This window comes from Syngnathus leptorhynchus, chromosome 9 (genome assembly GCF_054491065.1).
Source record: "Syngnathus leptorhynchus isolate UIUO chromosome 9, UIUO_Slep, whole genome shotgun sequence".
Lineage (NCBI taxonomy): Eukaryota > Metazoa > Chordata > Actinopteri > Syngnathiformes > Syngnathidae > Syngnathus > Syngnathus leptorhynchus.
This window is the reverse complement of record NC_141203.1, coordinates 2,898,613-2,912,607: the sequence shown is the minus strand read 5'-3', so window position 1 is coordinate 2,912,607 and position 13,995 is coordinate 2,898,613. Positions and strand designations below refer to the sequence as shown.

At 40.1% G+C, this 13,995-nt stretch overlaps 1 protein-coding gene across 7 annotated transcripts in view; it reads right to left on the bottom strand.

The window, feature by feature from the left end:
• Positions 1–2,129: 2,129 nt before the first annotated feature.
• The window catches only part of pou2f1b (POU class 2 homeobox 1b), a 39,302-nt gene continuing 27,436 nt past the window's right edge, over positions 2,130–13,995 (bottom strand). For 4 of the 7 annotated variants that reach the window (XM_085920119.1, XM_085920115.1, XM_085920116.1 and 1 more), the window contains exon 13: positions 2,130–10,146. In XM_085920119.1, coding sequence (XP_085776245.1) covers positions 9,875–10,146 — 272 coding nt within the window. In that variant the 3' untranslated portion in view covers positions 2,130–9,874. The remainder of the gene's footprint in view (positions 10,147–13,995) is intronic. The other 3 variants (XM_085920120.1, XM_085920113.1, XM_085920118.1) reach the window with 1 other exon arrangement.

Genomic DNA, 13,995 nt, shown 5'->3' with positions numbered 1-13,995 from the left:
GCATGTTCCAGTCATATGGGGTGTAATGCAGCCAACACATACTCGCATGTCTACAACATGAAGAATTGCTACAGTAGCACGACACAGACCTATAACCTGTGACCTTTGGAACATAAACATTCAATGATCTAGTTTGATTACTGACACTGTCAAAACAGGAAGTCATTTAATATTACTTTGATAACATTGTTCAAGAGAAAATTTTAATCAGAGATTGCTCTGTACCTGTCTGTCATGGTGAAGAAAGGGCTGAGAGGAAAGGTGAAGTTCTTGATTTACCGGTCGAGCTACGTTCCTACTCTCACCTATAGTCACGACTTTTTGGTCATGACCGAAAAAACAAGATCCCGGATACAAGCAGCCGTAATGACTTTTCTCCGCAGGCTGTCCGGGCTCTCCCGTAGAATGCCTCGTTTTCCAGGAATGTCCCACCAAAAGGAGGCCCCGAGTACGACCCAGGACACGCTGGACAGACTCTGTCTCTCGGCTGGCCTGGGAACCCCTTCGGCTTCTTGGGGATAAGCTGGACGAAGTGGCTGGGGAGAGGAAAGTCTGGGCTTCCCTGTTGAAGCTGCCATCCCAGCGACCCAACTCTCGATAAGCGGTGGTAGATGGATGGATAACGTGTCTTTGAACATCTTTTTGATGCCGATTAAAAAAAATAATAATAATTTCTAGCAAATCAGTTTTTTGAGCTCTTTTGTAAGTTTTTAAGTTATAGCAGGAAAAGCTTACCAAATATGGATTTTTCTGTGCATTAATAACCGTTTCAGATAAAAGAATACACCTGTTGCTGAATCTAACCCGGAATTCATAAATATCGTGAAATATTACATCTTAGAATTATATTATTCTTATGACAACCTGATGTGGTACAGAAAGAAAAAAGGCAGAATCCTAATCGGTGCAAAAAAAATCTAGAAAAGTTTACTTGCATGTCTAATTTAGAAAATGTACCAAAAATTTGTTGACCAGTGTTTTGACATTGATTGCTTAAGTAGTGCCGTTTTTGAGTGTTTTTCAAGAATTGAGCAGTTTGGCCTATTTTCTAATTTGACTTGAAAGCAGCAATGAGCAACGTATGATGACTGCTAAATCACAACCAGATGTTTGGCAGATAATTCTTTCAAAAAAGTGACTTGAAGACATTTTTTGGTATTCGCAGTTCAAGTATAGAATCTGACTAATCAAACCAAGAAAATTACATTTTGTGTACTTCAAACCACAAAGCTTTGCCTGAGTTCGTTTGGCTTAATGTAAACGATGTAAAAACGCTTTACATCACAGGTGTCAAAGTCAAGGCCCGGGGGCCAGATACGAACCGCCACATCATTCTATGTGGCCTGCGAAGACAAATTGTGCATCAAATTTGTGTGTCATTACTAGAATTGCAAATTATCTTCACTTTTGATATCTTTATTTTTTTTTATATTTGACCTGTTTTTACTCGTCTGATTTGAAAACGAGTTATTTGTCAGTTTGTTTTGTAGCTTTTCCTGTATATAATATGAGGTGCTGATACATTTATTTGGGTTGACAGTCATAATGGCCCTCCAAAAGAAGCTATGACGACAATGACACCCCTGCCTTACATGGACAAATATTATTGTTTTTGCCATGTTAAAATCTACAAGGCATCAGATATTTGAAGACAAACAGTGCAGCTTAACGTTGACAGGCAGAGAATCTTTATCATCTGCAAAGAAGGGCATATTGCTGATGTTTTCAGTGTAGTTGTCAATGTCTAATAATGTATCAGTGGTGTTGGGCAGAATAAATCTACCTTCAAAATTTAATTTTCAGGAGACCCCCAAAACGGCATATTAGTTCAACCATTATTTGTCCATTAATCATTTTCAACATTTTACATTGGTCAATAATTTGTGAACATAACAGTGGAGACTAACAGATAAAATAGAGTTGTGGAAAAAATGTGGAATCAACCAAATTGTGACATGAGAGTTTTCCGCCCGACATCAGCAACCATATCTGTATTAAAATGTCAACAGGTGGACAAGGCGCACAGACAAAGGAGCAATTTATTGTACATCAAAATGAAGCGAAATTTGCTTTTTTTTTTTCTCTCCAAATTCTATGAAAATGCATCATTGTTTTTACTAAGTGCAATGTCAAGGACTGGTTTGCTCATTATAATCACATTACAATTTTGGGGTGGTAGGTTGCTGGTCTTTCCATTCATTTTAGTCGGCAAAGATGATTTAAAATGTGTTTTGAAAACTGATCGCCAAATTAATGCTCATTTTAAATTGTTATGTGTGCATCAGAATGAGATGTTTACGTTATAGTTATGAGTGAATGTTATCACAGGTGAGTAACAGCATTCTGAAGGATGAAATCAAAACGCAAGTGTGCCAAACACTTGAAAATGGTTTAATGATGTTTACAACAAAAGAGAACTGTACACTTACAGTAAAAGATTATTGTACGTATATGTGTTTTAAAAAACAAACAAACAAAAAAAACAATACAGCAGACAAACGCATCAAAATCTACTATGTATCCTGATTCACATACTTCAAACTCCTACACAGTCTGTCTTTCAGTTCCACGCCACCATGACTGGAGGAGTTTTTTTTTTTTTTTTTCCTGTTTTTTTTTGTTTTGTTTTTTTTGCATTTTCATTTTCATTTTTTGGAACAGTGTCCCTCAGTGTTTTTAGTCCAAGATGATAACTCTTTACATCAAGAGTTCTGTTAGAAAGATTAGACTGCAGAGTAAGAAAAAAAAAAAAAAAAAAGGGGGAATCAATCCTTTAGATGAACCCAAGAGTCCACTTTAAGTAGTTTTACAAAATGCCTTTCTGAAGATAGACAGAATATGTACATGTTTTTTTCTGATAATTTTTCAATTGTACTGTATTTTATCTATCTTGATAAAAGCCATGGTCACTTGGGTTGATATCACACAACACACTCAAAAACATACAAAAATACAATGTCTTCAACCTAGTAAGACAGTTCTGCAATTAGTTCCATGCTGCGACAGAGAGAAATAAAAATGACAACAAACAAGATACAGACTATTATTCCACAAACTTTTTTTTCTTGACAGAAATATATCAAAATATACATCTAAGCTTTGGAATTACTGAGGCTTGGACTCAAAGCCAGTGCTGGGTTTGTCGCTTAATACACATGCTGCAGGGCGGTTAGGAAGAGAGAGACAGTTGACAGAGATATCTTTGGTATTTGAGTTTTGTATACATGCACACACACACGCACACACACACACGCACGCACGCACACACACACACACACACACACACACACACACACCACGCACGTTTAAAACATTTGGAATTTTGCTTTGGAATAGATAGCGCTTGTGAGGATTCCCGACGCCTCACTCGGGAGTAAAGCATTGAGCAAAGTGTCACCGAATGCCCCACCAGGGGATGCATAGTGTCACAGTTGATCAGTCTGTAGTGAGTGAGTGAGGGAGGAAGGTGAGATGTGTCTTTACAGCAGTGAAATCTAGTGGGTTTGGGATGTCACTCCAGAATTGTATGCCCTGGGGAGGAACCCAACCCCCCTTTTTATTTATTTATTTTATTTTTTTAACCAAAGTCTTTTTCTTTTAACCCAAGTCCTTGAGAGAAAGACAGGACAAAATGTGAATTCTAGCAATAGTGCTCAAGACAGACAGAGAGTTCTGAGCATGTACAGTGTGCACAGGATTAACCCTCAGCGTGTATTAACAAACACTACCCAGCTACCACAAACAAGTGTCCATCAAAGAAACCCTCTCAACCACCCCTCTCCTGCCCCTCTCTGGGTACCCCTGCCCACCCACAGGCACTGAAAACAGCAACACCGACTGTGGCGAAGACATTCGCATGCAGTCAAAGCTAATGAAACCCAAACACGAGTGGGTGAGTGCTCGATGAGGAGCAGTGAGGCAGAAGGTTGGGCCGCATTCATGTACAATCAGTTTTTAGTCTTTGGTTAATGTTGTTACCACGAGATGGCGCCACCTTGCAAAGCTGGTGGGAGGGAGGGGAGGGGGGTGATACAGTCTATACACCAGGTTAGAGCTAGAACAAAAGAAGGATTGTCAAACTTAAAAGGGGCTAGTAATTCAAAAAAGGAAAGGTATGCAAGAAACATTGTTAAAGAACGCAAAACATTCATGAGTACTCGTGTGTACCCCTCGTGGCGGACGCTTCACATCAAGAATGCGCGGGCTTCTACGATGACACGTTCATTTGTTTTCAAACATTTTCTTATTAAGTAGGTTAAAACAGGTTTCACTCAGTTTTGAGTTAGAAATGAGGTATACTGGTGCACCCACGCTTCATCTGCCAGCGTTTACAAAAGTAACAAAAAAATCTGCAAAATGTAATCAAATGAAGCGTTGAGGCAAAGCCAGGTCGACAAACTAGTGCAAGTGTTAAACCACAAACAGCGTTCATCACCAACAAGTGAACATAGGGATGGGCATTTGATATTTTATTGATCAAATATATCAAAAAAACAAACGCTTAATTGAATGTTGAGTTTTCCCAACATTAGTTAGACTGAAAGAAATAGTGGAGTTAAATTAAAGCCTTGAGGCACTCAACAAGTAAAGTTACATCTAGGGATAAGCATTTAACCCCTTTTCCTTTTTGTCCATGCATCTGTCTGATTTAAGTGTTCACTGAGCCTGCAGATATGATTGTATCTTGAAATGTTGGGCATTATTCAATCTCCATGAACTATTTTTTAATAGTTTATAACACGAGCAGGCAAGTAACCACATGGTGGCACAAATTCCCCGACAAACTTAACAATGCAGCTGTCCCGCAAGCAGGACAGTGGAAGGTTTGATGGGATTTGTGCCACCTTGTACCTACTTGTCTAGTCATGTGACACTGTCAAAAAAACCTTAATTCCTGGAAATGTGAATAATTCCCAACATCATAAGATACAATCGTCTGCAGGCTCAGCGTGCGCTTAAATAAGACAGACGCAAGCACAAAAATCAGGAATGGTAAGGGGTTAGACAAATTTGAAATGGCACATCTACTGGTTGCAGCCAAGAGCACTTTATTTTGCCCCAATTGTTTCATGACATGCTAGAAAATAGCTATCAAGGCAATTATTTTCAAAGAATTAACTAAAGTTGAAGCTCAAATGATCGTTATGCCCATCCCTATTCCATATCCAAATCAATGGTGTAAAAAAAAAAAAAAAAAGCACAATTGTTTGCAGACTGCGTTTTTATACACTGCAATATTCATTCGTTCATATCGCACACCTGCCTGTTGGAATTATTAGTAAAGCTTTTCTTACAGGCATTGTCTGAGTCACACCTAAAATACATAGGTAGAAATGTAAGCATCTCGCACTCAAAATGCCCAAAGGATACTGCATTGTGTCAGTGACAATGCAACGGGCGACACTAAGCTCAAACAGACACACACTCACACATGTGCTACAATGCAATCATGTCATCTACGTAACAATAAGGCATAAATGAAAACATTTATCGTCTTCGTCAAACTAAGAAAGCCAGTGATGGTGCCCTCTCAAACTATACAAATCAGTTAAAGGCATAAAGTAATAAAAATTAAACAAATGATTGTTCAAAACAGCACAGCAAATCAAGTCTAAAATGACCCAACTAAAAACATGAATATATAATTTTTAAAAATAAACTTACTTCAGAGTCTCAGCTCTACCAGCCAGATAACCTGTGCGTCAGAGCACCTCCTCCCAGCAGACAGACATTGTCATGTCATTGACTGGTGCACCCACTGCAGTGTATTTTTTTTTTTGGTCTCAACAGTTTAAAAAAAAAAAAAAAAAAGATTGGGGGCAATATTTGAGGGGTCATAAACACTACATTCAGTCTGAGTAACATACTGGTTCAAATATAAAATATGAATATCTTACACGTGTTTATATATATTTATATGTATAGAATTAAGAAAAAACGATTTCTCTGATTCTTGGGTCTTTCCTCATAAATATATCAGTAAGATCCTATGGCACCGATGGCATCCGGTTTGTCACGCAAATGCGTTCGGATGTCACGTGACTACACACGGCAGCGGAATAGAACTGGCCTCCATCGGTGCGTGGTGGCCTCAAAGACACGAGCAGCCATATGCCGACTAAGCTGCAAAGAGAAAGGCTATTACTTTGGCAAGAATTATCTCTTCGTCAATCACCATGAAACCACCGAAGAGAAAAATTAAATAGTAGTACTAGCAAAAGCAGTAGTTGTCCTATCATGTACGGTTCCTATGTAGCAGTATAACGTGAGAATGCCGAGCCAAACGTTACTTATACATTCCACACTGTTCTATACACAGAAATGTCTAAAAAGGTGAAGCTTTCGTTTTAAGTGCTGCTGAGGTATCCATCCATCCATCCATCCATTTTCTGAACCGCTTAGTCCCCACAGGGGTCGCGAGCGTGCTGGAGCCTATCCCAGCCGCCATCGGGCAGTAGGCTGGGGACACCCTGAACTGGTTGCCAACCAATCGCAGGGCACACAGAGACGAACAACCATTCGCACTCGCACTCATACCTCGGGACAATTTAGAGTCTTCAATCGGCCTATCAAGCATGTTTTTGGGATGTGGGAGGAAACCGGAGTGCCCGGAGAAAACCCACGCGGACACGGGGAGAACATGCAAACTCCACACAGGGAGGGCCGGCGGTGGAATGGAACCCACACCCTCCTAACTGTGAGGCGGACGTGCTACCCACTGCGCCACCGAGCCGCCCCTGCTGAGGTATATTTAGTCAAAATTGGTTGACAGAAAAGAAGGAAAAGGATATCTCACTGCCTTCATGCTCAGTGATTTTCTAATCACTCGCTATTTTATTAGTCAGATGCAGCAGAACAGTGACACTATTGTATGGGGTTTAGTTGAATATGTGGCACATAACAGTACTCAGCCAAAAAGCTGCAGTGACTAAAAGTAGCCAAGCACACTTCTTTGAGAAAGCTTTGGGGCACTGCAGTGCTTACATGCTGGTTCAATTGGTCAACTGGTCAAATTGGTCAATTGATCAAATCGTGTTGACTATGGATAGACATTTGACAAAATTTGCTCTGAATGATTTTTTTTTTTGGAGAATGACTTAATGAACTGAAAAAGAGTGGAACTACTTGAGAGCCTTGTGGCTTACCCATTGTTAAATCTACGGATAAGCATTTTACAAAATTTACTGTATATACCTGTTCAGTTATGAAGAAACTACAATAACTTATTTTAGGAATGGGAAATGATTTCTAAATGTTTTGAACTACTAGAGTAGCGAACGAGATTGAATCAATGGCATGTGTGCAAACTGCAGCCATGTAACAGATGCCAATTTGCCCCAATTGTTTCAGGGCACTATTAAAACAACACCAATTCCAAACACACCAAATTGTCTTATTAACCGCTTATGATGTGATAATTTAATCCTTTACCATTTCTGTTTTTTTTATGCTTGTGCCTGTCTGATTTAAGTGCAGATATAATTGTATCTTAAAATATTGGGCATTATTCAAATCTCCAGGAACTCAGTTATTCAACAGTGTATCAGGTAGCCTCTTTCTTCCTGGCGCCATTGTGTGTGGCCGCCGTCTCACGTTCTCTCGGTCTTATCTAAAACTTTCTCTCGTCTTTGCTGTTATGGCGACTACTGAATTCCCCCCCACCCCCACGGGATCAATAAAGTATCTATCTACAAGGTGGTGATACAAAGCCGCTGCCCTGAATGCAGGACCCTGGAAAGTTGAAGTGTTTGTGGGGATTTGCGCCACCGTGTGGCTTCTTGCCCAGCCATGTGAAACACTTAAAATATGAGTTCCTGGAGCTTTAAATAATGCCCAACATTTTAAGATACATACAATCACATCTGCAGGCTCAGCAAGCACTTACATCAGAGAGGCCCAAGCACAAAAAGCAGACATGCAACAAAAAATTCAGTATGTTGTGAATCCTTTTTTTCCCCCATAGCTTGGGTGTATGTTTTTAGACAGCAAACTATTTGAGAATGAATCCCTCAGCAGGACATTCAATGTCAATTGCTTCCAGACACGATTAATCACCAAATTCACAATCAATTCAAATGCTCATCTCTAGTATAACCTTCCAGATTCCAAAGCCTGCTATTAGCATAACGTTCTATTAAGAAAACATTAAGGAGCAGGCTGTTAAAGCTGGCATTTCATGCATCCTTCTCCAACTGTACCATATCAAGAAAAGCGGGTACTGACATTTGTGAACAGCAACCACAGTGCTCAGACAGGCACGGTTGCCATTAAGGAAAACCACTTTGGTTGAAGCTGTTGTTTTATGGCTGAAATATTAGTACAACCCCCCCAAAAGGAGTTTTTCCTGCTTAACAGACACCCAAAAGCTGCTACTAAAAGTGTTAAAAGAGAGCCATCAAATGGCCCTGGGACCAAATGTCAGGGTGGGGCTCAAAGAAATAAAAATAGGAAACGAGCTTGTCATGCTCCAACCCAGCCCTTCCTTCGTTTTTGGTCAATTGTGCTGCCAATTATAATCTATGAAAGACTTTTAAGATTTAAAAAAAAAAAAAAAAAAAAAAAAAAAAGATAATCTTTGGAAAATGATCAAAATATTGCATTTTTATATTCTGCTGACAAAATGAAAAGAGATTCTGTTCATAAATATATTGACTAGACGACATCGACTACAATTATTTAAACAAATATTTTTGGTATATCTTAAAGTACGCAGCCACTCAATTATCCGCAGACAAAAGGGAACAGAAAAGGTCATTTCTCTCACAACAGCTCATCAATCCAGTTTTTTGGTACAGATACTGTGCACAAGTAGATACGACGGTACTACCATTACAAAGAAAGGTAAAAAAAAAAAAAAAAAAAATATTTTGTCAACATCACCATACATTTAGTGTGATGACCACACCCCCTGACAGGTGATCTTAGCTCAAACCGCTGAGCCTTGTGGATCATTTGGTTACTCAAGTCTCAGTGTCACGCTGAGCTTTACACAACACACGTAGACGTCTGCCTGCCGTCTTTACCCACTGTTTCCCTCCATGTGTTTTTAAAGCTGTTGAAAGATTTCAGTCATTTTCCATCAGTGTCTACAATCGACAACTTCTTTAACAAGCTCGGAGGCTGTTATAAGTCAGTGTTTCCTGAAAGAGAAACTCAGAGACTTAACAAGTCCCTGTGCTGCTTAAAGCAATGATAACCTTTATATCAGCCACTTATTACTTGTTTTTAAAGCCTTAAAACCTCTTTTTAACAAAAAAAAACACCAAAAAAAACAAAAAAGCGATATTTAAATCTTAACTTATTTGCAAAGTTGGGAAAATGTAAAAAAAACAATTTCAATTAAATACATTAAGAAAAACTATGAAAACAAAGCTGATATGACTCATATCAAAGCCTGTTCCCAAAAAATGTAAAAGTTGACACCCCGTTAGTGATAAAGTATATGAGGTCAGTATATTAGGTTTAGAGTAAAATCCTAATTTTTTTCTTTAGAAGTTGTTCAGAAAAGAGGTTAAGTGAGTTTGCATGAAATAGAAGGACGTATGTACAAAATGTAAGGAGTTTTATCGTATCATGGGGAAATTATCTTCCTGGTTCAAGAAGCCAGTCTCCACTCGGCTACTGGGTCCAATAATCATAAAAAGATTAAGAGGAGAACACAGGAAAAAAATAAATGACAAGCACAACTCTGTGTGGTTGCTTTTGTTATTGAAAGCAAAACGATTTGATAAAATAATAGTAGAAACAATGGAGTGGATGTATGAGAAACGCAGAGCCAAAAATCAAACAACCTTGCCTATTTCCTGCGCCGTGTGTGTGAGGTGAGCAGTGACAGCTCAGGAAACAGGGCGTTCATTCCGGAGCGCAGCCGGACTCACTGCGCCTTGGAGGCAGTGGTAATGGTCGTGGCTTGCACAGGCACGGCGGCCGTGGAGACCTGGTGATGGGCGTCGGCGTTAACCTGTAGCCCGCCCGCCCCAGTTGATACCAAGCTGACTGGGTTGCTGGTGAGCAGCGATAGGTTCTGGGGGTTGAGGAAGAGCGGCGTGGTGACCAGGTTGGGCACGTTGCTGCCAGATGTGTTAGCAAACAACAAGTTGCTGCCGTCTAGTGTCGTTATTGGGATTGTGCCGCTTGACGCCAGGGCTGTAGGGACAAGTGAGAAAAGTGAGAAAGTTGCATGGCGTTTAAAAAACAGAAATGACAGATGTGTCTGAGCAGTGGCATTTATATTTGGAAAAGAAATCAGTGTTGCCACAACCACCAACACTCAAAATATCTACCATATTTTTCGGAGTATAAGTCGCGTTTTTTCCCCAGTTTGGGTGGGGGTGGGCGACATACACTCAGGAGCGACTTATATTTGAAATGATTCACAAATTTTGACTTGATCATTAACACATTACTTACTAGTATAGTTGATCACTTCACATGTTAATTTCACTTTAAACAGCATGAGGGCGCACTATGGCTGTGGAATAATTGGAGGCTCACTGACAATGAGTCCCATTTACTGACTTCCGGAGTCAGGTAATTTAATGATTTGAAATGGTATCGCCTGAAAACGGCCTTCAAAATAAAGCACCCTACCTCAAATCAAAGCACGGCTGGATAACATAAATAACATGGAGAATTCTTAACACATACTGTAAATATGTTTTTAGAACAGCTTTTATTATTATAACAATTTTAATAACACGATACATATTGTAAATCTGTTTTTAGAACAGCTTTATTATTATAACGATTTTTCTATAACAAAGTAAAATGCTCTTAAATGCGTTTTTAGAACTCATTATTATAACAATATGTGCGCACTGCAATTGTGTGGGCACGCCCTGCCTTCTGCTGACGGGTGGGCAACTTTCTCAATTTCAAAGTTTTATTTAAAAAAAATTTTTTTTTTAATTTGGGAAAAAATCCGCAATGTAGTGAAATCGCGGTAAACGAACCATGATGTAGCAAGGGATTACTGTAATTTGAACGCCAACTGACAACGTGCAGAATTCGATCAATGGATTTAATTATTTGGAGTGACACAGATGGTTTGATAAAATTGTTGTTTATATTATAGCTATATTATATATAGTTTATATATTGTTATATGGGCGTGTGGAATAATTTGAACTGCAACTGACGACGAGTCCGATGTCAGCAGCGCACACGCGGCGGCGTTTACATAAAGGACAAAGAATTCAATCGATGGATTTAATAATTTGGAGTGACACAGATGGTTTGATAATAATATTGCTTATATGATAGTTATTTGATATGTAATTTACATATCGTTATATGGGCCTGTGGAATAATTTGAAGTGCAATCGCCGTCAGCGGTGCGCACCCGGCATTGTTGACATAAAAGACGATCGATGGATTTAATGGTTTGGAGTGACACGGATGGTTTGATAAAGGTGTTATTTATCTAATGGTTATCTGGATAACTGTTAATATTACGTCAGGCCCATTCTCAGATCGTTGTTTGTGTTTATATCACGTAAGCATACCGTATCGTTTAGCCTGTTGTTGCTCGTTCATGTCTGTTCTTCGTGTTGGATTTTGTCGAATAAATTTACCCCATAATGCGACTTATACTCCGGAGCGACTTATAAAAATTTTTTTCCACTTTATTGTGCATTTTATGGCTAATGCGACGTATATTCCGGAGTGACTTTTAGTCCGAAAAATACGGTAATTATCAGCAGGAATCACTGATAATACTGAATTTTTCGGACTATAAGTTGCAGTTTTTTCCCCATAGTTTGGCCGGGGGCTGACATACTCGGAACGACTTGTGTGAAATTATTAACACATATTTCACATGTTATTTTCACACTACCGCATGAGTGCGCTCTAGGCCTGTGGAATAATTGGAATTGGAACTGCTACTGATGAGTCTGACGTAAGCCACGTAGAAGAGGAAGCGCTCCATCTTCTACTTCCGGGGTTTGCGAAGTTGTTTAGTATAAGTGACACCGAGGATGAAGATTTCGTTGGATTTACTGATTTGGAGTGAGTTATTTGTTTGGTGGCCGTCTGTCTACCGTCGATCATAGGACATGTAAGTATGGCTGCGGATCAAGAGGTTTGTACGGCTTCGTGCACCAACTGCACCCTTCTGTTAGAGAGGTTGTCCCTGCTAGAGGGACGTGTCTGCCAGTTAGAGCAGAATAGTGCGCTAACAGTAGATGTGGCGGACACCGTCACGGACTATAGTCTATAGTTAGCATTAGCCCCAAGCGGCTTGCTAATCGCGATGAGCCAGATAAGACGCATAGCCGTCCAAAGTCATCTCGATCTACTGGCCCTCGCACCTTGATCATAGGTGACTCCATCACCCGAAATATCACGCTTAAAAATCCAGCCACAGTAATGTGTATTCGTGGGGGCAGAGCACCCGACATAGAAGCTAATCTTAGGGAGCTGACTCGCAAGAGGACTAGTCAACAGCGTAGTTACAACAACACTAGCTACTCGGACATAGTGATACACGTCGGCGCCAAAGATGTTAGGATGAGACAATCGTAGATCACAAAGAAAAACATAGCGAGGACTTGTGATCTCGCCAGAAAGATGAGTCGGCATCAAGTATTGGTCTCTGGCCCCCTGCCTGGGAGAGGCTCTGATGAGAGGTTTAGTAGATTAGTCTCCCTTAATCAATGGATGGCTGGGTTCTGTAAAAAGCAGGGACTGTATTTTATAGATAACTGGTCCGCCTTCTGAGGCCGCCCCGACCTGCTGAGGAAGGACGGCCTTCATCCTAACCGTGAAGGCGCCTTCACTCATTCTGGGAATATAGATTACTGTTTGAGCCACTCATGACAGGTCACTTTAGAGCAGGGCGGGGCACAGGTGATTAGACCACCTGTCAGGATGGGTTTGGAGTCAGTTAAGTTAAAGTTAACTAGCGCTGGGCTAGACTTCCAGCATGCACATAGCTCCTTGTGTAGACTAGAGCGTCACAGTTTGAATAGTGCTACAGTACATGTGAACACACTTTCTACTGAGGTAGTAAACAAATCCAATTGCTCCACCCTGACCGGTATAGCTGATGATACGGTGCCTCTTTCAGATAATATTACATGTGTACCAAATATTTACTATCAAATTCCTACGGCCGTATCATCCCACTGCGCTAATAAACAATTGAGAGGTGATGTCAGGCCTAGAGAACACAATCTTACTTTCATTTCGTTTAAAAATCCTTTGATAGATACGAACCCTGATCGACCGATTACAGGTTACATATGGTGTCCCACAGGGCGACCCCTGTACTAGGACCAATTCTATTTAATATTTATATGATTCCGCTTGGGGACATAATACGTAAATATAATATTAGTTTTCAATGTTACGCAGATGACACCCAATTATATATGCCGTTATCAATGACAGATCCGCGGGACTGTTGTAATCTTGAGGCGTGCCTTGCGGAGATCAAGCAATGGATGTCTCTCAACTTTCTTCGTCTTAACCCAGATAAAACTGAGATGCTGATAATTGGTCTAGCTCGTTATCAACATCTATTTAGGGAAGCCACTATAACTATAGATAAACGTACTATCACTGAGTGATACTGTAACTAATCTTGGGGTAATATTTGACCAAACGCTCCCCTTTCAAAAGCACATTAAGAATATAACCAGATTTGCATTTTTTTTCATCTTCGTAATATTGCTAAGATTCGCCCAATCCTCTCGACCGGTGATGTGGAAATTAGTATACATGCGTTTATCACGTCACGCCTGGACTACTGTAATGTATTATTCTCTGGTCTTCCCAAGTCCAGCATCAAAAGTCTACAGTTGGTACAAAATGCTGCTGCAAGACTGCTCTCACGGACAAGAAAATTTGATCACATTACCCCAATATTAGCCAACTTACACTGGCTCCCGGTCCATTTAAGATGTGACTTCAAGGTTCTTCTATTAACCTATAAATCATTGCATGGCTTAGCGCCTTCATATCTCGTCGACCTAGTTGTTCCTTATGTTCCGT